Source organism: Bos indicus x Bos taurus, chromosome 25, assembly GCF_003369695.1.
Source record: "Bos indicus x Bos taurus breed Angus x Brahman F1 hybrid chromosome 25, Bos_hybrid_MaternalHap_v2.0, whole genome shotgun sequence".
Taxonomy (NCBI): domain Eukaryota; kingdom Metazoa; phylum Chordata; class Mammalia; order Artiodactyla; family Bovidae; genus Bos; species Bos indicus x Bos taurus.
In genome coordinates, this window is record NC_040100.1 from 33,330,076 (window position 1) to 33,355,298 (window position 25,223).

The window sequence follows — 25,223 nt, forward strand, 5'->3', positions numbered from 1 at the left end:
CACAAAGAGTCGGACACGACTAAGACTGAACTGAACTGAAACGTTAATCATTTCCCCAATGATCTGCTGTACAATCTCCAACACAAACCACAAATATATCGATGTAGAGGTTTCCAGGTACTGTTACATAGCTCTATTCCAGCACTTGCCAATATCACATTATCCTAATTACTGCAGTTTCATAACGTTCTGATGTCTGATGCCAAACTCCTTTTAGTTTGTTTCTCTGTTTAAAAGGTATCTTGACCTCTTAACCTACTGCATTTATCTTACCATTTTAGAATTATATCAACTTGTCAAGTTCCATAAAATTGCACACTATGAAACTTATTGAAATTTTACTCTATAAATTAATTTGAATGAAAGTAACAGCAATTTCAAATACTGCATTGTCCAAAGCATAAACATGGTACATTTCTTAGTGAATTCTTCTTTAATATCTCAAAGTTTTGTAATTTCCTTCAGAGTTATTGGCTTCCCTGGTAGCTTGGACAGTAAAGCGTCTGCCTACAATGTGGGAGACCCGGGTTCGATCCCTGGGTCTGGAAGATCCCTTGGAGAAGGAAATGGCAACCCACTCCAGTATTCATGCCTGGAAAATCCCATGGACTGAGGAGCCTGGTGGGCTACGGTCCATGGGGTTGCAAAGAGTCGGACACGACTGAGCAAATTCTCTTCTCTTCAGAGTTATTACATGCCTGATAATTGTATTTCTAGGTACTTGATATATTTAATACTATTATGTTAAAATTTTTTTCATTTCCTAATTTTTTATATCTCGTATGTGTGCTAGCCATTCAGTCACGTGTCCAGCTCTTTACGACTCCACGGACTGTAGCTTACCAGCCTCCTCTGTCTATGAAATTCTCAAGGCAAGAATACTGGAATGGATTAGCCATTCTTTTCTCCAGGGGATCTTCCCAACACAGGGATAGAACCTGGCTCTCCTGCATTGCAGGCAGATTCTTTACTGTGTTGGCCATCAGTAAGCCCATATTTGGTATATAAGAATACAACTGATTTCTTATATACTTGAGTTTAGCAATTGTGCTAAACCCTAATTAATTCTAATAATTTATCTGTAAATTCCATTGGATTTTCTACATATATATAATACCCCAATCATCTCTGCAATAATATTTACTGTTTTTTTTAATATTTTATATTTTTCTTTCTTTCTTTTTTGCATTAGCCAAGATATCAGTATAACATTAAAGTGGTAACAGCAGGTACCCTTCTATTTTTATCTCAAAGGGAATATTTCCCATATTTCACTATCAGATTAGTTTTAGGGTTTTTATAGATACTCTTTCAGAGAAGGCAATGGCAACCCACTCCAGTACTCTTTGCCTGGCAAATCCCACGGATGGAGGAGCCTGGTAGGCTGCAGTCCATGGGGTCACTAAGAGTTGGACACAACTGAGTGACTTCACTTTCATGCACTGGAGAAGGAAATGGCAACCCACTCCAGTATTCTTGCCTGGAGAATCCCAGGGATGAGGGAGCCTGGTGGGCTGCAGTCTATGGGGTTGCACAGAGTCGCACAGCACTTCATGACTGAAGTGACTTAGCAGCAGCAGCATAGATACTCTTTATTAGATTAAGGAAGTTACCTCTTATTCCAAGTTTGTTAAGAATTTGTTTTTAATCATAAAACAGATATTTTATCAAATCCTACATCTATTGTGAGCTGATGATGACTCTCCTAGCACATTACTTAACTTGTTATTGTTAAACCAACATTGCAGCATTCCTGGAACAAACTCAACTTTTATATATTGTTGAATTTGGTTTACTGATCTCTTGTTTAGGATTATTTGAATCATTCTGTGGGTAAAATAAACTGTAATTTCCATCTCTGTAAAATTCTACAATTGATTTCATTATCAATGTGTCAGAGTTAACACACTTTAGTATCTAGTCTCATGAAATGAACTGGAGAATTGTCCCTCTTATTTTTATATTTGGTATGGTTTGTTTAAAACTGGTATTATTTCTTCCTTAAATGTTTTCTAAAACTCACCACTGAACCTCACCTACTTACTTACAGGGTCAAGTTGCACATTTCTTGTATACATCTATTCTCACACTCACCTTGGGCTGAGAGTGCTGCCTAATATAGTTTCATGCATTGTACATTCTGCTTTCATTATAGAGCATGGAAAGGTGACTTGTTTGTATCATAGATATAAGCCATTGATAAATTTTGCATATCAGCATATAAAATGTTATTTTAATGGTGTCTTCACGTTTTTTCTTCTATTAATAGCATTTTATTTTTCTTTTTTTGTCACTTTATGAGTCTCAGCACAGGCATCAGTAAGTGGCAGTAATAAAGACTCATTGAAATGTGACTCTTTTCTTTGCCAACTAAGTACATGCCTTCTTCACAGCAGCTTCCTGACTCAAACTAGAATGCAGACCTCAATATCATGGAACATTAGGATTTCTTCTCAAGAGTCAGAACTGCATGTAAATAGCGTAGATCTGAAATGCTTCTCTTCAATTTTACAGCATCCTTGAGTATGCACAGTCATTTGGGGGAGAAGAGTGATAGTCTCTATTCAACGGCCATTATTTAACTCACTTATTTTTGGTTATATAGTTTCCTCTTTTTAAAAGCTGTGGTATAATTTACCATATAAAAGCAAAATCATAGGATATTTTAAGGAGTGAATGTTAAGTAAATAAATAATATTATAAAGCTCAAAAACTGTTTAGAGGCACCAGTGAAAATAATTCATTAAAATGTCCCCACCCCTCTACCCTTGAACATCAATCCAGGCCAAGATCACTAATCAAGCTTCTCTGTTAAACTAAATTACTTCTTCCCTGGCAGTCCCAAATCTTTTATTAAACTAGACTGCAGATCAGGTGTGTCTCAGTTGCTTTGTGATCAATTAGATGAATAAGTTAGTCTATTCACTCTAATTTGACATTATCGTGATACTATATACTTCCAACATGCAGGGAACTAATTTTAGTCACTTTTTCCCTTGTACTATTTTCCTAATCTTACTCTTTTGTGTAATTTTTTTGAAATCACTGTTTCATAGGGTCTTGATTCTTCTATGTGTAGAAGTGGAAACTACTAGAATGATCCAGTTTATCACTCTGGTTGCCATATCAAAGGTACAAATCATCACAGTGAAAAACCTGATCATCTAACCAATTCAGAGTTTTATTTAGTACAGTTAAAACAACAATTAAACTTCTGAAGAACCAATTTTTTCATGACGGACAAAAATAGTTTTCATATAAATAGGAAGCTTTAAGCTATTTTACATTGAGAAAAAGAGTACATGTGTTTACAAACACATTTAGATAAGCAAGTTCATGCATTTTTATAGATATGCTTACCTTTCAGAAACAGCTTCATTAGGTTCCCGTGACCAATTAATCTTTTCACTTGCTTTTTCTGAATAGTTAGTAGTTTCAGATTTCACAGTTTCCCTTTCCTGTGGACTATTAACTGACTCTGGATTCTTATCCAAATTCATTGTTTCTGAATTTGCAACCTGTTAATTGGGTGAGGAAAAAGCAGCTGAGGGGAGGGTTACCAACTGTGGTCTTCTACACAAAATTGATAGGTTAAAATTTCACTTGGAAATTGTTCTCAAACTATTTCTGCATACATATGGTAATCAATGGCTGATGATCATGATTGCAGTTACTCTGCCAAAATAAATTTAAAAAAATACATCAAAAGAAATAAAAATAATGACAACATGAAGTAACTTCTTAGCTTTAAAAGAAGGAAAAACAAATACCTAAGTACTTAGACACAGAAGAATGAAGAATATATTTTATTCCTATTACACTGAATTTTAGGAATTAATAAACATTCGGCTTTAACAAAGAAAATTTTATTTTTTATACTTATAGTAGTAAAGTGAAGACCAGAAATGAATCAATTTTCCAACTTGTTCTTCTCTAATTGATGAGTTTGGGATATCTAATAATTTCCCAAATCAAATACTGGTTCCTTTTTGCTAAACAGTTTCTCCTTCAATTTATCTCTTCTCTCTCACATTTTACTGTAAGAAGCAAGAAACCAAGCCAAACTTTCAACACTTTGCTCAAAAATCTCAACAGCCTAATAAAAATACAAGCTATCACTTATAAATTAGGCTTTCCATGTTATATCACTGTAGGTCACATTTCAGCTAAGCTTTCTCCAACAATGTAACAAGAACTCCCTCCTCCCCAATTTCCAATAATATGTTCCTTATTTGAGTTCACGGACAGTGCTTTTAAATGTCCATATTTCTACCAACAGTCTGTTTATGAAGATTTAGGTATTTTCTTAAAATATATAAAGTTTCTCTAAGATGTTCCTCATTTCCTCCTGAGCCCTTATTTGCAGACTTTAACATCTATATTTCTACTAAGTCTGTTCAAGGCAATCCAAGCTTTTGAAAAATCATGTTCCTCAATATTCCTCCAGCCTCTACCATTCCAAATCCACTTCCACATTTTTAGGTATTTGTTACAACAGCACACCATACTTCCTGGTACCACATCCTGTATTAGTTTTTGGAGGCTGTGATAACAAATTACCACAAACTAGGTGGTTTAAAACAACAGAAATTTATTCTATCACACTTCTGAAGGCCAGAGGTTCGAAACTGGTTTTATTAAGATCAAGTTGTTAGCAGGGCTGGATCCCCTTCTGGAGGCTTCAGGAGAGAATCCACTTCCTTTTTTCCAGCTTCTAGGAGCTGTCAGCATTCCTTAGCTTGTAGCCCTTGCCTCCATCTTCAGTGCAATCATCCAACCTCTGCTTTCATTGTCCCATCTCTATTTTCTGTCTTTAACCTTCACTCCTTTTTATAAGGACCCCAGTGATCATATTGAGCCCACTAGGATAATCTTCTCATTGATAAGCTTCTTTTAATAACATACTCACAGGTTCTGGGAATTAGGTCAGGACATCTTTTGGGAGCCATGATTCACCACTATGAACCATCTTGATACAATTAGCACTGATGTGAAACTTACAGAATATTACACCCAATATTCTTTTCAAGTGTACATGGAACATTCACCAGGGGAAAGCATATCTTGGGCATAAACTAAGTGTCAATAACTCAAGGTTCAAATTTTACATAGTATGTTCTTTGACCAAAACAGATATCAATAAAATTAAGATAGCTAGAAATGTCTGAAAATTAAACACATACTTCTAAATAATCCACAGATCAAAGAACGATACCACAAGAGAAATAAATTATTTTGAACTAATGGAAAACAAAAATACAGTATAATACAATTATTATACTCTCCACGCTGAGAAGTATATAAGTGCTAAGAGGATGCTTAGAAAAAGCAATGCTTAGAAAAAAACTTGTATCTTTAAATATTTTCTAGTAGAAAAGAAGGTTAAAAATTAAAGCTCTTTCTCTTTTAAGAAGCTGAAAAAAGAAATATCTAAAATAAGATTGATCAAAAAAAAAAAAGAAAAGAAAACATGGATTATACAAGTAACAGAAATGAAAGAGTACATCACTACAGATTTACAAGTATTAAAATGACAAGGGAATTTTATCAATAATTTTATGCCAACAAAACCAACAACTTAGATAAAATGGACAAATTCCTTGCTAAGATAACTTACAAAACTAATACACAAGATGAACCAAAAATCTTAATTGCTTTATACTATTAAAGAATTATATTTTCAGGAAAACGTCTTCTTATAAGAAAACTTTTGGCCCAAATGGTTTTCAGAGGTGGATTTTATCAAATATTTAAAGAAGTAATAAAAATCTTACACAAACTTTCAGAAAACAGGGAAGAAAATGCTTTGCAATTGAGTTACTGAGGCTAGTGCATATATGATACTGAAGGGAACAAAGATAGAAGAAAAAAATTCAGTGAATGTATACTTAAGATTATTTTAAGTTTTATATAAAAACTATAAACAGATCCTAAACTCTATTTAATGACACTCATGTTAAGATATTTTGAAGTGGACACTGCAAAGCGTATTTTGATATAAAATATATTAGTACTTATGAATGGACCAAATATAAAGATGGCTTGGGGGATGAGTAGAATGACAGATACATGACAAGTATAAATATATTAAAAAAATAAAGGTAGAAGATAGACATTGACTATACAAGCATTCACTGTAAAATTCTTTTAGCTTTTCTGTGTATGTTTGAAATTTTTCATCCTGATAAAATGACAGAGAGGGAGGCAGTCTAGGCAATCACAAATCGCCTCTCTACTCATTTTATAAAAGAAATACAAGTGGCATTAGTTTTGGCCACTTCTCCAGAGTCATAGGAATTTCTTAAGTATAAATTTATTATCTTTTAAACCCATGTCTTCATCTGGAAGTACATTCTCTTCTTATAATCCAACTACTTATAATGTGGGTCAAGTAAGTTATTAAAACTCCTATACATTTATACCAACCTTACAAACTGTATTGTTGGATACCACATTTGGTTCCACAAAATGCCTTTGAGATAACACCGCTTTAACACGTCTTTGAAGTTTTGCTATTTTTGCCTAGGAAAAAAACAAACAAAGCGGAGTACCAAAATATATATATCATATAGAGACGGCGAGAAAACTATTTGCCCATGTAGTTTTGTGAGACTTAGGCATCCATCAAATATATGAGAAATTCTTACGTAAGACAAACATTTAAATCAGGTTTGATGCTAGTATAATATGTCCAAGAATGGAAGATTAAAAAAGAAAATGAAACTTTTAATTAGTTCACCATAAAATTAATGGTGATAGAAATGCCAATCCACAAGTAACCCTAGAAGAGTAAAATAAAACAAAACAAAAAAAACCCTAAAGAAAGTCTGAAACGGGTTATACAAATGCTAATACAAAATGTTTTTGAACTGACACCAAATGGCTGATGGCTCTACAAGTATTTTTCAAGGACCAAACAGCTGAGGTATAATAAATTCTATATATAGTATTAATATATCAGGTTGTGGCCAGGAATCAGATTTCAGTATACCTTTATTTTTTTTTCCTAACATGTACAACATCATTAAATTCTACTTTTTAAAAGTACTCGAATGAAATTAGAAACTTACAAAGAGTTCATCCGCTATTGCTTCATGTTTATTCTTGCACTGTGTCTTCCCAATGCGTTCAGTCAATTCTCTCAGTTTGTTATCAAATAGTTTGTAACTTATACTATAGATCTCCTGTCGAACCAAATGTCTGACCTAGAATTTAAAAATACAAACCACCACGTTTCAAATTTAAAAGCAATTTATTTTCTACTTCTTGAAAACAGCTTTGCTTTTTTCTAGGTTTACTGTAACTAGTAAAATGTACTTTATTTATATATTTGTATTACTGTATCAGTAAGTTTTATAAAAGTTAAAAATCAAATTCAGCAGAACACATCTAACATTTAAATATATGGATAAGTTAGAAATTAAGTTTATCCTCCCAATACTAATTTTAGTTTCCTACAGTTTCAGTTGAATTCCATAATACAAATTAAAGCCTATTTAGTCCCATTTATATATATTTTTAATGACCATAACTGAAACCTAGTACTCTATGAAAAGAGACTGTATTTATTTCAAATGGCTGGTCGATCTGTAGTAGATATAAAGCAAATTATGAAAATCTGAGCCTTGACCCTGTCATTAACAAACTGTATCACCTTTGGGAAGTCACAACACCTCTGAGCTTCATTTGCCCTGTCCACAAATGGACAGATGTCATACAGTGTTGCAAAAGGGATGCTCGTAGGATTTTCATAAGAACATAAAAAGATAATATGCATAAGAGCTCTATAAAATGGAAAACACTGAATTTAAAAAAAGGACATAAATATGCAAAATAATCTCCATACATAGTTTTATGTTGGGGGTGGGGATGCGGAGTAGGGAGGACTTCTTATTGTTAAAATTGTAAGATACTAGTGACAATTATGTGACTAGTGCTATCTGGCATAATGCATGCTATTCTATCAGATTATAGTAGTTGGCACATGAAACACTAATGAATTTCATTATCTGGCTGGTTTTCAGAAAATAGATTGGCCTATTTTCAGGGAGCATAGTTAATCTCAATGCCCAAGGAAATGAACAGCTCTGCTGAGCCATACGTTCAGAAATATTCACTACAGGTGTTTGCTCAATGTATATGCTCCTTTAAGCAACTCTCACAACAGAGTAGTCTCTTTTAGTACAAAACCTGTCATGATATAATTAAGGTATTTATTAGCAATATTTATATCTTCCCCTAATATCTTGTAACTTGGGGTTCAAAATTAGAACAGTTTCTATGTTAAACTCATTTATATTTATGTCACTTGGATGACTAGTCTTAATCAAAAATTTACTTTTGATTATTCCCAAGGTTTTCCCTTCTCATTCCCAATTGTTCTTGCTCCTCAAAATTTCTGTCTACTCTATTTCTTCTGTAGTGCTTCATTAACATTTCTTCAGTGGTTTTTCAACATTATCAGACATGATTATCACTTGTACTCTTACAATTTTTGAATATCTGATTAAACTAACTGCTTAAAATAAACGAATTATGTAAGTAAATGCTCAAAAACCCATACTATTTTTACTGACAGCCATTACCTATCAACCCATGTAAGGTTTTTATGCATTACTGCATGCTTGCCAGTTCACTTACTAAGGTCAATATGTGAAGCTCATACCCCAATGAAATTTTGGAAAAACATGTCAGTTCTGTTTACGGAAATACTGTTTTGTTAGAAACAAAAGGAACAGTGTTCATCAAACTTTCCTGGTAAGGAGCATCAATCACATGGAATACTTGTTAAAAATCACAAATTCTTAGGCCCTGACCTGGATTCATCAAACAATTTCCTGGAAAGGGGCCTGGAAAGTTGTATAGGCACCACTACTGATTCTCATCAGGTACGTTTGAGAAAAAAGAATCTTAAAACAATTATTAGTCAGCTCAGTGTAAAATAAACACAATTTAAACAAGTACTCTTGATGATTCAGATGAAGGCAGACCCTTAAAACTTCGTTATTTTGGACTAACTGCTCATTAAGGCATGATTCCTATGGTGTAGAGAGATATTCGTTCTCACTTAGTGGTGACATTCTTCATACAGAAGGCAGGCACAATAACCTCCACCAAATACCTCATTACTGTCTTCTACCGATGGTAATGTGACTAAAATTATGGAATCAGATGAAGTTCTAGCTACAATTTGCATATGGCAGGCAAAGTGGCCTAAATATTAGAGAAAGACTGGCAATTATGTATCTGACTCAACTTTCTACAATGGTGCATAGGGTGAATAACTTAGACTTCAGAAGAAAACCCCGTCTACTTCAGTAATTTAATTGGAATATACCAGGACAAGATCCTTTTGAAACCTCAAAAGATGAGTCAACAGCTTTTGGACTCTCTCAGTAGGAAAGAACAATGTCAGAATGGGAAGCCCTATTCCACTGGGACTCAAACAAGGAAAAAAGATGTGGTTTAGAGAGTCAACTGTTTAGACAGGAATTAAAATATCAAGTGAGTGAGAGTTAGTTACTGGGAGACAGATAAAAGGAATTAGCTAAAAACCTTTGTCTCTGGACAATGCAAGAAACTTCTGGTGGTAGTGGCTCGGGAGGATAACAAATAAACGGCATTGTCTAAACCTCAAAGGGAAAGGACCGTATTCTGCGTCAATGTGGACCAACTATTTTGTGAGGCAGATAACAGCAGTGAATGAAACTCTGATTTTTCCATGCCAGAAAAATTAAAATGTTAAAAGAATAAATTTTGTCTTTATATGTCCACATCTGAACTTATTACTGAATTCAGCCACTAACTCACTGGGAACAACACATCTGCAATCCCCAACCTCTTAAGCTATATCCACACAAAAGACATGGGTTGGATCCCTGGGTCAGGAAGATCCCCAGAATAGGAAATGGCAACTCATTTCAGTATTCTTGCCTGGGAAATCCCATGGACAGAGGAGCCTGGTGGGCTACAATCCATGGAGCTACTTACGATTGAAAGACAGAGCATGCATGCACATGTGCATGTACACACGCACACACACATGCACGCATGCTTAACCTAATTCTGCTACCTCATTCTTGCAAACAACAGAATATTTACGTTTTTTTTTAATGTCTCCTTTGCCTTGCAGAAGAAAGTAAGAGGTAGAAAGGGTGAAAGTGTTGCCTCATCTTTTAAGCTGATTCTATTTGAGTCTTTCAAAAGGTTTCCATTTATTACGCAAATGTATATTCATATAATACATAACTATGTAATTGTAATGGCCTGTGTTAGAAACAGTAGTGTTTTGTTTCTGAAACAGTAGGATAGTTTGGATTGAGACATTTTGATCCATTATTGCTAATGACAGACATTAATCACATAATGACTTTTAGTTGAGGCATTTCAGTGGTAATAAAATAGCAAAACATGACCATACAAGTCCTGATACAGGACCTACTAAATTTGAAGCTCACTGACAGGGATCAAGACCATCCCCATGGAAAAGAAGTGCAAAAAAGCAAAATGGCTGTCTGGGGAGGCCTTACAAATAGCTGTGAAAAGAAGAGAAGCCAAAAGCAAAGGAGAAAAGGAAAGATATAAGCATCTGAATGCAGAGTTCCAAAGAATAGCAAGAAGAGATAAGAAAGCCTTCCTCAGCGATCAATGCAAAGAAATAGAGGAAAATAACAGAATGGGAAAGATGAGAGATCTCTTCAAAAAAATCAGAGATACCAAGGGAACATTTCATGCAAAGATGGGCTCGATAAAGGACAGAAATGGTATGGACCTAACAGAAGCAGAAGATATTAAGAAGAGGTGGCAAGAATACACAGAAGAACTGTACAAAAAAGATCTTCATGACCCAGGTAATCATGATGGTGTGATCACTCACCTAGAGCCAGACATCTTGGAATGTGAAGTCAAGTGGGCCTTAGAAAGCATCACTACAAACAAAGCTAGTGGAAGTGATGGAATTCCAGTGGAGCTATTTCAAATCCTGAAAGATGACGCTGTGAAAGTGCTGCACTCAATATGCCAGCAAATTCGGAAAACTCAGCAGTGGCCACAGGACTGGAAAAGGTCAGTTTTCATTCCAATCCCAAAGAAAGGCAATGCCAAAGAATGCTCAAACTACCGCACAATTGCACTCATCTCACATGCTAGTAAAGTAATGCTCAAAATTCTCCAAGCCAGGCTTCAGCAATACGAGAACCGTGAACTTCCTGATGTTCAAGCTGGTTTTAGAAAAGGCAGAGGAACCAGAGATCAAATTGCCAACATCCACTGGATCATGGAAAAAGCAAGAGAGTTCCAGAAAAACATCTATTTCTGCTTTATTGACTATGCCAAAGCCTTTGACTGTGTGGATCACAATAAACTGTGGAAAATTCTGAAAGAGATGGGAATATCAGACCACCAGACCTGCCTCTTGAGAAATTTGTATGCAGGTTAGGAAGCAACAGTTAGAACTGGACATGGAACAAGAGATTGGTTCCAAATAGGAAAATGAGTACGTCAAGGCTGTATATTGTCACCCTGATCATTTAACTTCTATGCAGAGTACATCATGAGAAACGCTGGGCTGGAAGAAGCACAAGCTGGAATCAAGATTGCCGGCGGAAAGATCAATAACCTCAGATATGCAGATGACACCACCCTTATGGCAGAAAGTGAAGAGGAACTCAAAAGCTTATTGATGAAAGTGAAAGAGGAGAGTGAAAAAGTTGGGTTAAAGCTCAAAATTCAGAAAACAAAGATCATGGCATCCGGTTCCATCACTTCATGGGAAATAGATAGGGAAACAGTGGAAACAGTGTCAGACTTTATTTTTCTGGGCTCCAAAATCATTACAGATGGTGACTGCAGCCATGAAATTAAAAGATGCTTACTCCTTGGAAGGAAAGTTATGACCAACCTAGATAGCATATTCAAAAGCAGAGACATTACTTCGCCAACAAAGGTTCATCTAGTCAAGGCTGTTTTTCCTGTGGTCATGTATGGATGAGAGAGTTGGACTGTGAAGAAGGCTGAGTGCCGAAGAATTGATGCTTTTGAACTGTGGTGTTGGAGAAGGCCCTTGAGAGTCCCTTGGACTGCAAGGAGATCCAACCAGTCCATTCTGAAGGAGATCAGCCCTGGGATTTCTTTGGATAAAGCTGAAACTCCAGTACTTTGGCCACCTCTTGCGAAGGGTTGACTCATTGGAAAAGACTCTGATGCTGGGAGGGATTGGGGGCAGGAGGAGAAGGGGATGACAGAGGACGAGATGGCTGGATGGCATCACTGACTTGATGGACATGAGTCTGGGTGAACTCCAGGAGTTGGTGATGGACAGGGAGGCCTGGCGTGCTGTGATTCATGGGGTCGAAAAGAGTCGGACACGACTGAGCAACTGAACTGAACTGAACTGATACTCAAACTCAGAGTAAATCAGACATGTATAGAAACTGTAATACAATGAGATGAAATAGGCCAAAAAGAAAAGAAAAAGTACATTTAATGATGCCAGAAAAGCAAAATGTCAGATAATGCAACATTATCTGTACAAACTTGGAAATGACAGCAAGTGAACCCAAAGACTTTACAATGAATGTCTGGGCTGCCTGACTCTATTAAGTATCAACTGTGATAACAAACAGCTATAGCTGGAGATCAAAGAATCCCATGACCAGTACAAAAGAGACAGAATGAAACTCAAGGTCATGTGGTATCTGACTTGAAAGATTTGAGCAAAATACTGACTGAAAAGCCTATTCTATATTAATACCACAGCCTCTCCCTTCACATGATTCTGTAGGCTTCTCTGTAAAGGACCATTTTCAAGGATCTAGAGAGGTGACGTAAACAATTATTTTTTCCTAATACCTCCACCTGCTAATTCAGTTTTCATGTACCAGTCCTTCATCATGAAAGTTATGTGTACTCACCATGTAGATCAATTAACTTTTACTATCTTTTAAAAAATAAGCTTCTGAAGCAAATATTTAAGCCCAATATTTTACCTGTTCCAGCAAAGCTGTTTGCTTTTCCAGAGCTACAGAAATATTTTCATTAATTTGCTCGGAAGTTTTCATACGCTTAACATTTTCTTTGTTTTCTGAAAACATCCTCTTCTTTTGATTATGGCCTTGGGAAGATGAAAAGATCAGAGATAAAAATTTTCCTTCTAATGAAAGAAACAGGGGGATTTTCTAATTTAGGGACCCCTAAGCAAATTTAAAAACTAAAATGTGACCACAGGACCATTTTTCAGAAAATGTAATTGTATAAAAAATTCCAACAAATTAAAAAATCTTAGTACTGGTCTGGGATATACTTTCCTCCCATCTTATTTAATACACATTTAATGCTTATTTAATAATAATAGTAACTGAATAAATTATAGCATTAGATCTTCTATTTACAGTTGAGTGGTCTTACATTATTTTTAGTTTTTAGGCAGTCCAACATATTTTTAATAGGTGACCCTATATTACTTCTAAGCAATTTAAAATTCACCTTGTTAAATGATTATTCTGTAGCCTAGACAAGAAAACAAATATATTTTTCCTATGAAATAATTTTTTTCTTATATCTCATTAAACTATAAAACACCCTTTTAATAAACTTCTGCTATTTTAATAATTTTATAATCCTAAAACTCCATTGGTTAATTATTTGACGTATTTCTTACACTACACACACACAAACCTGTATGTATATGTATGCTTATTATCTATCAGCTTATACTTGGCCTGTGATATATAGGTCAATTCTACAGAAAGAAATGGGTTCATCAACTATTTTAAAAACCCACTCTCTCAAATAGCCTTAATAAAACTCCAAAACAGAAAAGGTGTCAATGAAGCAAACAATCTCTATGAACCACCTTTTAATCCTGTTGTACTTTCAAAGGAAAGTGGTTGTTTCCTTCTTTGCCAGAACTTACTTCCCGTTGGAGACAGAGGATACCATTCCCCATCACTGCTAAGAATGGTTCAGAAACAAGATACTCTGAAATAATTATTGTCATCATTTACTGTTTTCCTGTCTGTAAGGATTCTACTGTATCTATATCTGAGATAATGAAATTCCCCCAAGCAAAGTAACTATTTTAATTTCTCCAAGAGATACATAAGTATTCACTTACTGTTATTACTATCAGTGTCACGTGAGGAGAGCCACTCTGCGTCTATATTTTCACAACTTAAAATGCTGGAAAGACAGGTTCTATAGGATTCTTCACTTTTCAAAATGTCATCAGCACAGTTACTTGAAATGACTGAATTCACCAACTTAGGTATTTTATCACCAGGCACAAAAGGGTCATCTGAACTGAAAACTAAAATGTCACTTTGCTTTTTATCATATAACTCAGCACTGGAATTTGCTTCTAAATAGGAAACTATCTTGTCAATTCTCTTATCATCCAAGGTATTTGTTTTTGTAGACTTCGGAATTTGAACTATATCACTCAATACACTGGATAAATGGCAAATGGATTTCAGATTACAATCTTCTTCATGTTCAAAAAAGGATCTTGTTACACTTGCCTGACATTCAAAATGATTTTCAGAAGTATTTTGTGAAGCTTTTGCCTTGTGTATAAAGAGTTTCCCAGGAAATTCTGTTTTACTTGGCTTTTCATAAGGGTACACAACTTGTTCTTCTGTGTATTCCAATCTTGTTTCCGAATCAGTAATTTCTAGTGGTTTTATTAAATTCTGAGAAAATTCTTTACTTTTTGGTCCACATACTGAATTTTTGATGGAGTTCAATGAGGAAGCATCGTTTTCAGAATGTCTACATTTGCTACTTATGACATCAGTACTTGACTTCTGATTACCACTTGATATATTATTCTCAATTGCTGCTGTTTTTAGTGCTTCAACATTCCTTGACTTATTCAGGATCTCTACTTGCTTCCGGCAACTTACAGGCATTGTTTTCTTGGCTTTTAAAATCTTTCGTTTACTTCTATCTGGACTTGCCATCTTTCATATCCTGGAATGTAAAATACCATATTTGAATGCGTTTCTCTAACAGACAAAAGCTAACATTTATTTACAATATTAAAATAATGCTGAGACTATGTGCCAGATTTAGATAATTATTTTTATTGAAAATTATATCCATTTTCATCTGTGTCACTGATAATTAAACGTTGTTCTATAACTCTAACTATATAAAGTCAAAATTTATACTGCCAGTAAGCCTTTATTTGATACTAAGTCTGATCATTTATCAGGCCACTTTTTGTTATGACACCTCACTACTATAACCATTGAGTTCTAATTTAAATAATCTAAGCAGGCCATACTTAAAACATTTTTTCATAAAAACAGATAAACAATGTTTTGTATGGAATATTCCATTTTCTGTATCACGTGCACCTTTATTAAAGCTTTCCTAATATTCCAATTTTCAAATTAATGGTATTGCAAGAGCTGATTCCCAACAGTTATCAGTATGAAATGAGCACTAAGATACACAACATGATGCTAGTTCAAATAAGAAAACCAAGTTAGGTTTCAATACATTCTTAATCCTGAATTATTTCTGTTAAATAAAAATCTACTACATAGCAGAGAAAAACAGTATTTATTTGTATTTCTCATTATTCACATTAAGTATTCACATTAAGTCCAATCTAAACCATAGATAGGTAGATGGTTTAGAAGAAAACTGCCAAATTACAAGGCAAATATAAGCAAAACAAACAACTATATAATACATGGAAGACCAGTTACCTAACAAACTATAGCGCACACTAAATTCAAAGACACAGTCTATGAGGTAGAAAGCATTTGTACTTTCAAGGTACAAATAACCCAGTGGGGTGGGGTAAGGTCCATGGGATTGCAGAGACTTGGACACAACTTAGCAACCCATTCAAAGCTACCTGAATAATTTTTTGATTTATCCTTATCTATTTTCCTACTTGAAGCTTTCATTGACTATATATATTCTTTTCATTCAGTATATCATTTGATCAGGAACAATTCCAGGATTTTTGAGACCTGAAGGCTAAGTGAATCTTACTTAAAAGAAGGGGGGAAAAAAAAACCCCATAAATTCAAATTTCAAAAACCTGTCATGCATACTTAAAAATCAGAAAATCCAGAAAAATAGCACACTTTCATTAATTAAGGGCCTGATACAAGATAGAATTCTACTTTCCCTATTTGACTATATATTTGATTGCCTCTTTATGAATACAGTTTTTGTAATATTCACCATAGAAAAAATGGAGAAACCAAGTCTTTCCTAGGGCAAGGTTGATTAATTTTTAATTCTTTTGAGTTTTTGTTGTTTTTTTCTTTTTCAAACTTTACTGAGTATAGTACTACAGAAAAGTGCACATATCATGTGTACACAATTAAAAGAATTTTCACAAACTGAATACACCCCTTTAACTAAAATCTAGATCAAAAAGAGAATGATTCATAGGTTCATCAATTACAACAAATACAACACACTCTGGTAGGGGATGTTCATAATGGTGGAGGTTATACATGTATGGGGCAAGACATCTAGGAGAAATCTATTATTTTCCTCTTAACTGTGCTGTGAGTCTAAAACTGTTCTTTAAAAAGGTTATAGAAATAAAAGAATAAAAAAAATAATTCCAGTCCCCTGGAAGTCCCCTCATACTTCTCCTTCTAGTCACTGGCTCCCCGTCTCCCAGGGATGATCAGTAGCCTGCAATCTAACAGCATAGATGAATTTAAGCCACTTTTTATATTTTATATAAATGAAATTACATAATAAGCACATTTTAGTGTCTGGCTTCAGAGAAGGCAATGGCACCCCACTCCAGTACTCTTGCCTGGAAAATCCCATGGACGGAGGAGCCTGGTGGGCTGCAGTCCATGGGGTTGCGAAGAGTTGGACACAACTGAGCAACTTCACTTTCACTTTTCACTTTCATGCATTGGAGAAGGAAATGGCAACCCACTCCTGTGCCATTCTTCTTGCCTGGAGAATCCCAGGGACGGGGGAGCCTGGTGGGCTGTGGTCTATGGGGTTGCACAGAGTCGGACACGACTGAAGGGACTTAGCAGCAGCAGCAGTGTCTGGCTTCTTTCACTCTTGCTTATATTTGTGAGATTCATGCATGCTCTGTTTAACTGTAGATCATTCTTTCTCATTGCTGTACAGTAGTCTATCATTTGAATATGCCACAGTTTGTCCATCTGTTCTGGGTTGATTAATTTTAAACCAAAAATCAGGATGTATACAACAATCAACTTCATCTAAAAATATAAATTCTTATTGATAATGCTACAGCTTTGTGTCATTTAAAAACAAACAACAAAAAAAAATCTTTTATTTGAAAGGTAGGGTTCTATCAAAAGGAAAAATATGTATAGTGAATTTCTCTACTTGAATCTGTTATTGAATATATTTCTAATAAAAGTTATCTTTTGAGGGGAAATCTATGAGAATTAAATTCCCTAGTTAAAATTTTAAACATCAAATAATTGGAAAAAATTTTCCTTATCTTCTGACTTCATAAATTACAATCTTTAGCTTCTTCATTACTCAGATACTCCAGGTGCCAGGCACCACAGAGCACATTCCCACCACAATAAAGCTGATAGCAGTAACTGAATACACTCAAAAGTGACTGTGAGCCACAAATGTATCCTATTAAAGACACACTAAGTATATCCCCAATCACAAAATGCCTGAAGCAATTCTTTTGCTGGGTGAAGCAAGGGTAAGATGAAATTAAAATGAGAGACAACAGTCTTATATGATTACAGTTAAACTATCTTACTTTTGTAAACCTTGCAAACACCAACTAAGGGAACACATTCCTGTGGTCCTTTTCAGGGCCTTTGGAAAAATCCCAAACTTCTTGCCTGGAAAATCCCATGGACGGAGGAGCCTGGTGGGCTGCAGTCCATGGGGTCGCTAAGAGTCGGACATGATTGAGCGACTTCACTTTCACTTTTCACTTTCATGCATTGGAGAAGGAAATGGCAACCCACTCCAGTGTTCTTGCCTGGAGAATCCCAGGGACGGGGGAACATGGTGGGCTGCCGTCTATGGGGTCGCACAGAGTCGGACACGACTGAAGCAACTTAGCAGCAGCAGCGAAAAGCTGTGAAAAATTTTGAGATAAAAATGCTTCTACATTTGATGCATAAAGACATGTATTGTATGGTTTCCCTGGTGGTCTAGTGGTAAAGAATCCACCTGACAATGCAGGAGACACAGGTTCAATCCCTGGATTGGGAAGTTACCCTGGAGAAGGGAATGGCAACCTACCCTAATATTCTTGCCTGGAAAAATCCCATGGACATAGCAACCTGGTAGGTTAGAGTCCATGAGGTCCCAAAGAGTCTGACATGATTGAGCATGCATACACGCACACCAGGAAGATCCCACATGCTGTGGAGCAAATAAGCCTCTGTGCCAGAACTACTAAGCCAGTGCTCTAGAGCCAGTGAGCCATAACTATTGAGCCCACACCACAGTTACTGAAGCCCACATACCTAGAGCCCATGTTCCACAAGAGAAGTCACCGCAATGAAAAGCCAATGCTTGCTGCAACTAAAGACTACACACGGCAGTGAAGACCCAGCGTGGTAAAAAAGAAACAAATTAAAAAAAATATATACATGTAATATATAATGTATAACAACATTCTGAAGATACTGAGTATCTCTGATCCATCCACCATTTAACCAAATACAACTAGCAACTTGCATTTACCTATGTTTTCCATACCGTGCCCCTTCCCTCTTCTCTATCCTGAGGTAATCTGTAACCTGACTGTTGAGTTTATATATCTATTGTCTCTTACGAATTATAGTTTCATTACAAATGTCATGCAAAAACAATGAAGTTTGATTATACTTGTTTTTGAGCAAACTATAGTTTCCTAATACTTGTTTTTTCACTCATATTCTCCTAATTTATGCATGTGATTATATACAGCAATACTTCATACATTTTCATGATATTATAATAAAGCACTAGGTCAGTAAAACAAAATTTGTTTATTCAATTACCTATGAAGGATATTTGAGTCATTTCCATCTTTTTTGTTTTTCTTAATAACACTGTTGCTGTGAACATATTTGCTTCAAGGTGTATATCTGTAAGCATTTCTTGAGTGGGTTTGTTGGGTAGCTATAAGTTACACAAAATTTAAAGTTCTCAAGAAAGCCAACTTACCTTCCCAAGTAGTTGTACCAACTTACATCCCTGCAGGAGATGTGTACAAGTAACCATTATTCACATCCTCTTGAGCCCCTGGTATTGCTAGACCTAATTTTTATCAATCTACTTGGATATAGATGCGTATCTCAGTGCCTTAGTTTGCATCTCACTAATTACTGGTATTTTTTCATGTTTACTGGTTATACCTGTTTCCCTGTCTGCAAAATTCCTAGTTATGTTTTGCTCATTTTCTTCTACTGGGTTGTCTTATTTTTAAAGAGAACTCAATAAATTATGAATATACTATATATATGAGAGGAGCTACCCCACATCCAAGGTCAGGGGCAGAAGCTGGGAGGACCCCACGCCCGAAGGGTGGCGGCCAAGAGGAGTTACCCCACGTCTGAGGTCAGGGGCAGTGGCCGAGAGTGCCTGGCTGTGACAGCGCAGGAACAGCCAAGAGGAGCTACCCAAGTCCGAGGTCAGGGGTGGCGGCTGGGCAGAGCTACCCCACGTCCGAGGTTAGGGGCAGCAGCCGAGAGGAGTTACCCTGTGTCCGAGGCCAGGGGTGGCGGCTGAGAGGAGCTACCCAAGTCCGAGTTCAGGGGCTGCGACCGGGAGGAGCTACCCCACGTCCGAGGTCGGGGACGGCCGGGAGGAGCTACCCCACACCCCCACGCCTGAGGCCAGGGGCGGTGGCCGGGAGGAGCAACCCCACATCCAAGGAGCGGTGGCAGAGCTATCCCACGTTGAAGGTCAGGAAGGCAGCGGTGAGGAGACACCCCTCGTCCAAGGTAAGGAGCGGTGGCTGTGCTTTGCTGGAGCAGCTGTGAAGAGATACTCCACGCCCAATGTAAGAGAAACCCGAGTAAGATGGTAGGCGTTTCAAGAGGGCATCAGAAGGCAGACACACTGAAACCATACTCACAGAAAAATAGTCAATCTAATCACACTAGGACCACAGCCATGTCTAACTCAATGAAACTGAGCCATGACCATGGGGCCACCCAAGACGGGAGGGTCATGGTGGAGAGATCTGACAGAATGTGGTCCACTGGAGAAGGGAATGGCAAACCACTTCAGTATTCCTGCCTTGAGAACCTCATGAACAGTATGAAAAGGCAAAATGATAGGATACTGAAAGAGGAACTCCCCAGGTCAGTAGGTGCCCAATATGCTACTGGAGATCAGTGGAGAAATAACTCCAGAAAGAATGAAGGGATGGAGCCAAAGCAAAAACAATACCCAGCTGTGGATGTGACTGGTGATAGAAGCAAGGTCCAATGCTGTAAAGAGCAATATTGCATAGGAACCTGGAATGTCAGGTCCATGAATCAAGGCAAATTGGAAGTGGTCAAAAGAGATGGCAAGAGTGAATATCGACATTCTAGGAATCAGCGAACTAAAATGGACTGGAATGGGTGAATTTAACTCAGATGACCATTATATCTCACACACTAGTAATGCAATGCTCAAAATTCTCCAAGTCAGGCTTCAGCAATATGTGAACCATGAACTTCCTGATGTTCAAGCTGGTTTTAGAAAAGGCAGAGGAACCACAGATCAAATTGCCAACATCCACTGGATCATCGAAAAAGCAAGAGAGTTCCAGAAAAACATCTATTTCTGCTTTATTGACTATGCCAAAGCCTTTGACTGTGTGGATCACAATAAACTGCGGAAAATTCTGAAAGAGATGGGAGTACCAGACCATCTGACCTGTCTCTTGAGAAATTTGTATGCAGGTCAGGAAGCAACAGTTAGAACTGGACATGGAACAACAGACTGGTTCCAAATAGGAAAAGGAGTACGTCAAACTGTATATTGTCACCCTGTTTATTTAACTTCCATGCAGAGTACATCATGAGAAACACTGGGCTGGAAGAAGCACAAGCTGGAATCAAGATTGCTGGGAGAAAGATCAATAACCTCAGATATGCAGATGACACCACACTTATGGCAGAAAGTGAAGAGGAACTAAAAAGCGTCTTGATGAAAGTGCAAGAGGAGAGTGAAAAAGTTGGCTTAAAGCTCAACATTCAGAAAATGAAGATCATGGCATCCGGTCCCATCACTTCATGGGAAACAGATGGGGAAACAGTGTCAGACTTTATTTTTCTGGCCTCCAAAATCACTGCAGATGGTGACTGCAGCCATGAAATTAAAAGACGCTTACTCCTTGGAAGGAAAGTTATGACCAACCTAGACTGCATATTCAAAAGCAGACACATTACTTTGCCAATAAAGGTCCGTCTAGTCAAGGTTATCGTTTTTCCTGTGGTCATGTATGGATGTGAGAGTTGGACTGTGAAGAAGGCTGAGGGCCGAAGAATTGATGCTTTTGAACTGTGGTGTTGGAGAAGGCCCTTGAGAGTCCCTTGGACTGCAAGGAGATCCAACCAGTCCATTCTGAAGGAGATCAGCCCTGGGATTTCTTTGGAAGGAATAGTGCTAAAGCTGAAACTCCAGTACTTTGGCCATCTCATGCGAAGAGTTGACTCATTGGAAAAGACTCTGATGCTGGGAGGGATTGGGGGCAGGAGGAGAAGGGGACGACCGAGGACGAGATGGCTGGATGGCATTACTGACTCGATGGGTGTTGAGTCTGAGTGAACTCCAGGAGTTGGTGATGAACAGGGAGGCCTGACGTGCTGTGATTCATGGGGTTGCAAAGAGTCGGACACAACTGAGCCACTGAACTGAACTGAACTGAACTGATATGAGTTATGGGTATATTCTCTCATTCTGTGGTTTGTCTTTACTCCTAATTTTAACAGAGAAAAGATTTATCGACTACTTCCTTTCATGCTAAAATGTAATCTCTCTTCTTTGAGAACTTCTTCCCTACCCCATGTATATGTGTGAAATAGGGAGGCCTATTGGTGGTAGAGAAGCTTTCTGATTTAATTTATTGGAGAACATGGAGCTACACTATGGGCTGCACAATGATAAAAATATAAGAGGAATGCAGAACTCAAAATGAACATATAATTGGTATGATTTTTCACAGTGAATTACTTATAAAGTTTACCAAAAAAATACTTCATCATAACAGTCTGAAATGTGTAGTTGATAAAACTTTAGATACGTAGGAAAACCTCTGAATCAAAATGCTTAAGGGTACAAACAAAACTTTTAAAAGGCTCAGAAAAGTACAGCTGACACTTGGACAACATGTGTTTGAAACAAGTGGGTTCACTTACACTCAGATTTTTTTCACTGAATATATACTACTGTACTACTGGATTTATCCACAGTTGGTTGAGTCTGAGGATATGGAGTGCCAACTATAAAGTTATATGGTGATTTCTGACTGTGTGGAGAGTCAGTACCTCTAAACCCAAAGTTGTCAAGGCTCATCTGTACTGGTAACTGCCCACAACGTGAAGAAATGGCTTACATATTGTAGAGAGATTGAGAGAATGAAATTTGTTACTGGGAGCATAAAAAGCAATGCGTGAATGCATGTGTGCTAAGTTGCTTTAGTTGTGTTCAACTCTGTGTGGCACTATGGACTGCAACTGCCAGGTTCCTTTATCCATGGTATTCTCCAGGCAAGAATACTATGTTGCCATCCCTTCTCCAGGGGATCTTTCTAACCCAGGGATCGAATCTGCATCTCTGATGTCTCCTGCATAGGCAGGCAGGTTCTTTACCACTAGTGCCACCTGGGAAGCCCATAACTCAGTCTAATTGGGCAATACTGACATCACCATGCTGACTTTTCAACCACCTTGAATCCTTTGCTGAAAATAAGCCTGGAATGGGTTGCTGTGCCCGCCTCCAGGGGATCTTCCCAACCCAAGGATTGAACGCAAGTCTCTTAAGTCTCCTGCATTGGCAAGTGCGTTCTTTACCAGTAGTGCCACCTGGACAATTGAGTCTGGCAGGCTACAGTCCATAGGGTCAAAAAGAGTCAGACATGACTGAAGCAACTTAGTACGCATGCTTAGTGTATGACAGACTACAAGAACAGTGTACATACCTTAATTTTAAAATACTTTACTCCCCAAAAATGCCAAAACAATTCCAATAGGAATATCAAAGGTCAATGATCATAGATTACCATAACAAATAAAATGATGAAAAGGCTTGAAATATAATAATAACCAAAATATGACAGACACCATTGGACAAAGGCTGTTAGATAAATGGTGCTCACAGAGTTGCTCAAGCAAGGATGCCACAACCCTTCAGTTTGTAGAAAACACAGTATCTGTGAAGCAATGATTAAGTGCAATAAAGCAAGGTATGCCTATAACTGTTTGAAAATATTCTGTTAATTTTAAACTTTAAAAACATAACCTAATTGCCCCTTTTATTCTATTTTATCTGACGATGTAATTCAGCTGAATATATTGCTTTCCATACCACCAAATTGTTTTAGATGTTCCTTACAAAATTTATTGAGAATATTTTAAACAAATGAATCTTTTAATAGGAGAATTTAATCCAATTTGTATTTATCATATTAATTAATCACACATTAATACTTTACATTTGGTTTTATGCCCTTAGATTTTTATAACTTGCTGCTGTTATGTTTTACATTTTCTTATTTATGTTATCTCCATGTCATTTTAGTGTGAAAACGTCCTATTTTTTAAGGTCTACATTTGCTTTCCATAGGTTTATACATGCTTAATAAAGATATGAGCCATGCTGTGCAGGGTCACCCAAGATGGACAGGTCATGGTGGAGAGTTGTGACAAAACGCAGTCCACTGGAGAAGGCAATGGCAAACCACTTCAGTATTCTTGTCTTGAGAACACCATGAACAGTATGGAAACACAAAAAGATATGACATGGGAAGATAAGCCCCCCAAGTCAATAGGTATCCAATATGCTACTAGGGGAGAGCAGAGAAATAGCTCCAGAAAGAATTAAGAGAATGGGCCAAAGGAGAAAATGCTCAGTTGTGGATAGGTCTGGGTGGTGAAAGTAAAGTTCGATGCTGCAAAGAACAATACTGAATAGGAACCTAGAATGTTAGGTCCATCAGTTCAGTTCAGTTCAGTCGCTCAGTCGTGTCCGACTCTTTGTGACCCCATGAATCGCAGCATGCCAGGCCTCCCTGTCCATCACCAACTCCTGGAGTTCACTCAGACTCACACCCATCGAGACAGTGATGCCATCCAGCCATCTCATCCTCTGTCGTCCCCTTCTCCTCCTGCCCCCAATCCCTCCCAGCATCAGAGTCTTTTCCAATGAGTCAACTCTTCACATGAGGTGGCCAAAGTACTGGAGTTTCAGCTTTAGCATCATTCCTTCCAAAGAAATCCCAGGGCTGATCTCCTTCAGAATGGACTGGTTGGATCTCCTTGCGGTCCAAGGGACTCTCAAGAGTCTTCTCCAACACCACAGTTCAAAAGCATCAATTCTTTGGCACTCAACTTTCTTCACAGTCCAACTCTCACATCCATACATGACCACTGGAAAAACCATAGCCTTGACTAGACGGACCTTTGTTGGCAAAGTAATGTCTCTGCTTTTGAATATGCTATCTAGGTTGGTCATAACTTTCCTTCCAAGGAGTAAGAGTCTTTTAATTTCATGGCTGCAGTCACCATCTGCAGTGATTTTGGAGGCCAGAAAAATAAAGTCTGACACTGTTTCCACTGTTTCCCCATTTATCTCCCATGCAGTGATAGGACCAGATGCCATGATCTTCGTTTTCTGTATGTTGAGCTTTAAGCCAATTTTTTCACTCTCCACTTTCACTTTCAGCAAGAGGCTTTTTAGTTCCTCTTCACTTTCTGCCATAAGGGTGGTGTCATCTACATGTCTGAGGTTATTGATATTTCTCCCAGCAATCTTGATTCCAGCTTGTGCTTCTTCCAGCCCAGTGTTTCTCATGATGTACTCTGCATAGAAGTTAAATAAGCAGGGTGACAATATACAGCCTTGATGTACTCTTTTTCCTATTTGGAACCAGTCTGTTGTTCCATGTCCAGTTCCAACTATTGCTTCCTGACCTGCATATAGGTTTCTCAAGAGGCAGGTCAGGTGGTCTGGTATTCCCATCTCTTTCAGAATTTTCCACAGTTTATTGTGATCCACACAGTCAAAGGCTTTGGCATAGCCAA

General features: G+C 37.3%; 1 protein-coding gene across 4 annotated transcripts in view; it reads right to left on the bottom strand.

The window, feature by feature from the left end:
• Positions 1–25,223, bottom strand: part of ATF7IP2 (activating transcription factor 7 interacting protein 2) — a 76,615-nt gene that overhangs the window by 38,242 nt on the left and 13,150 nt on the right. For 3 of the 4 annotated variants that reach the window (XM_027527424.1, XM_027527423.1, XM_027527426.1), the window contains 5 exons: positions 14,114–14,967; positions 12,987–13,111; positions 7,071–7,205; positions 6,427–6,522; positions 3,361–3,518 (listed from right to left, as the gene is read on the bottom strand). In XM_027527424.1, the coding sequence (XP_027383225.1) occupies positions 3,361–3,518; positions 6,427–6,522; positions 7,071–7,205; positions 12,987–13,111; positions 14,114–14,957 (1,358 nt within the window). In that variant the 5' untranslated portion in view covers positions 14,958–14,967. The remainder of the gene's footprint in view (positions 1–3,360; positions 3,519–6,426; positions 6,523–7,070; positions 7,206–12,986; positions 13,112–14,113; positions 14,968–25,223) is intronic. The other variant, XM_027527425.1, reaches the window with a different exon arrangement.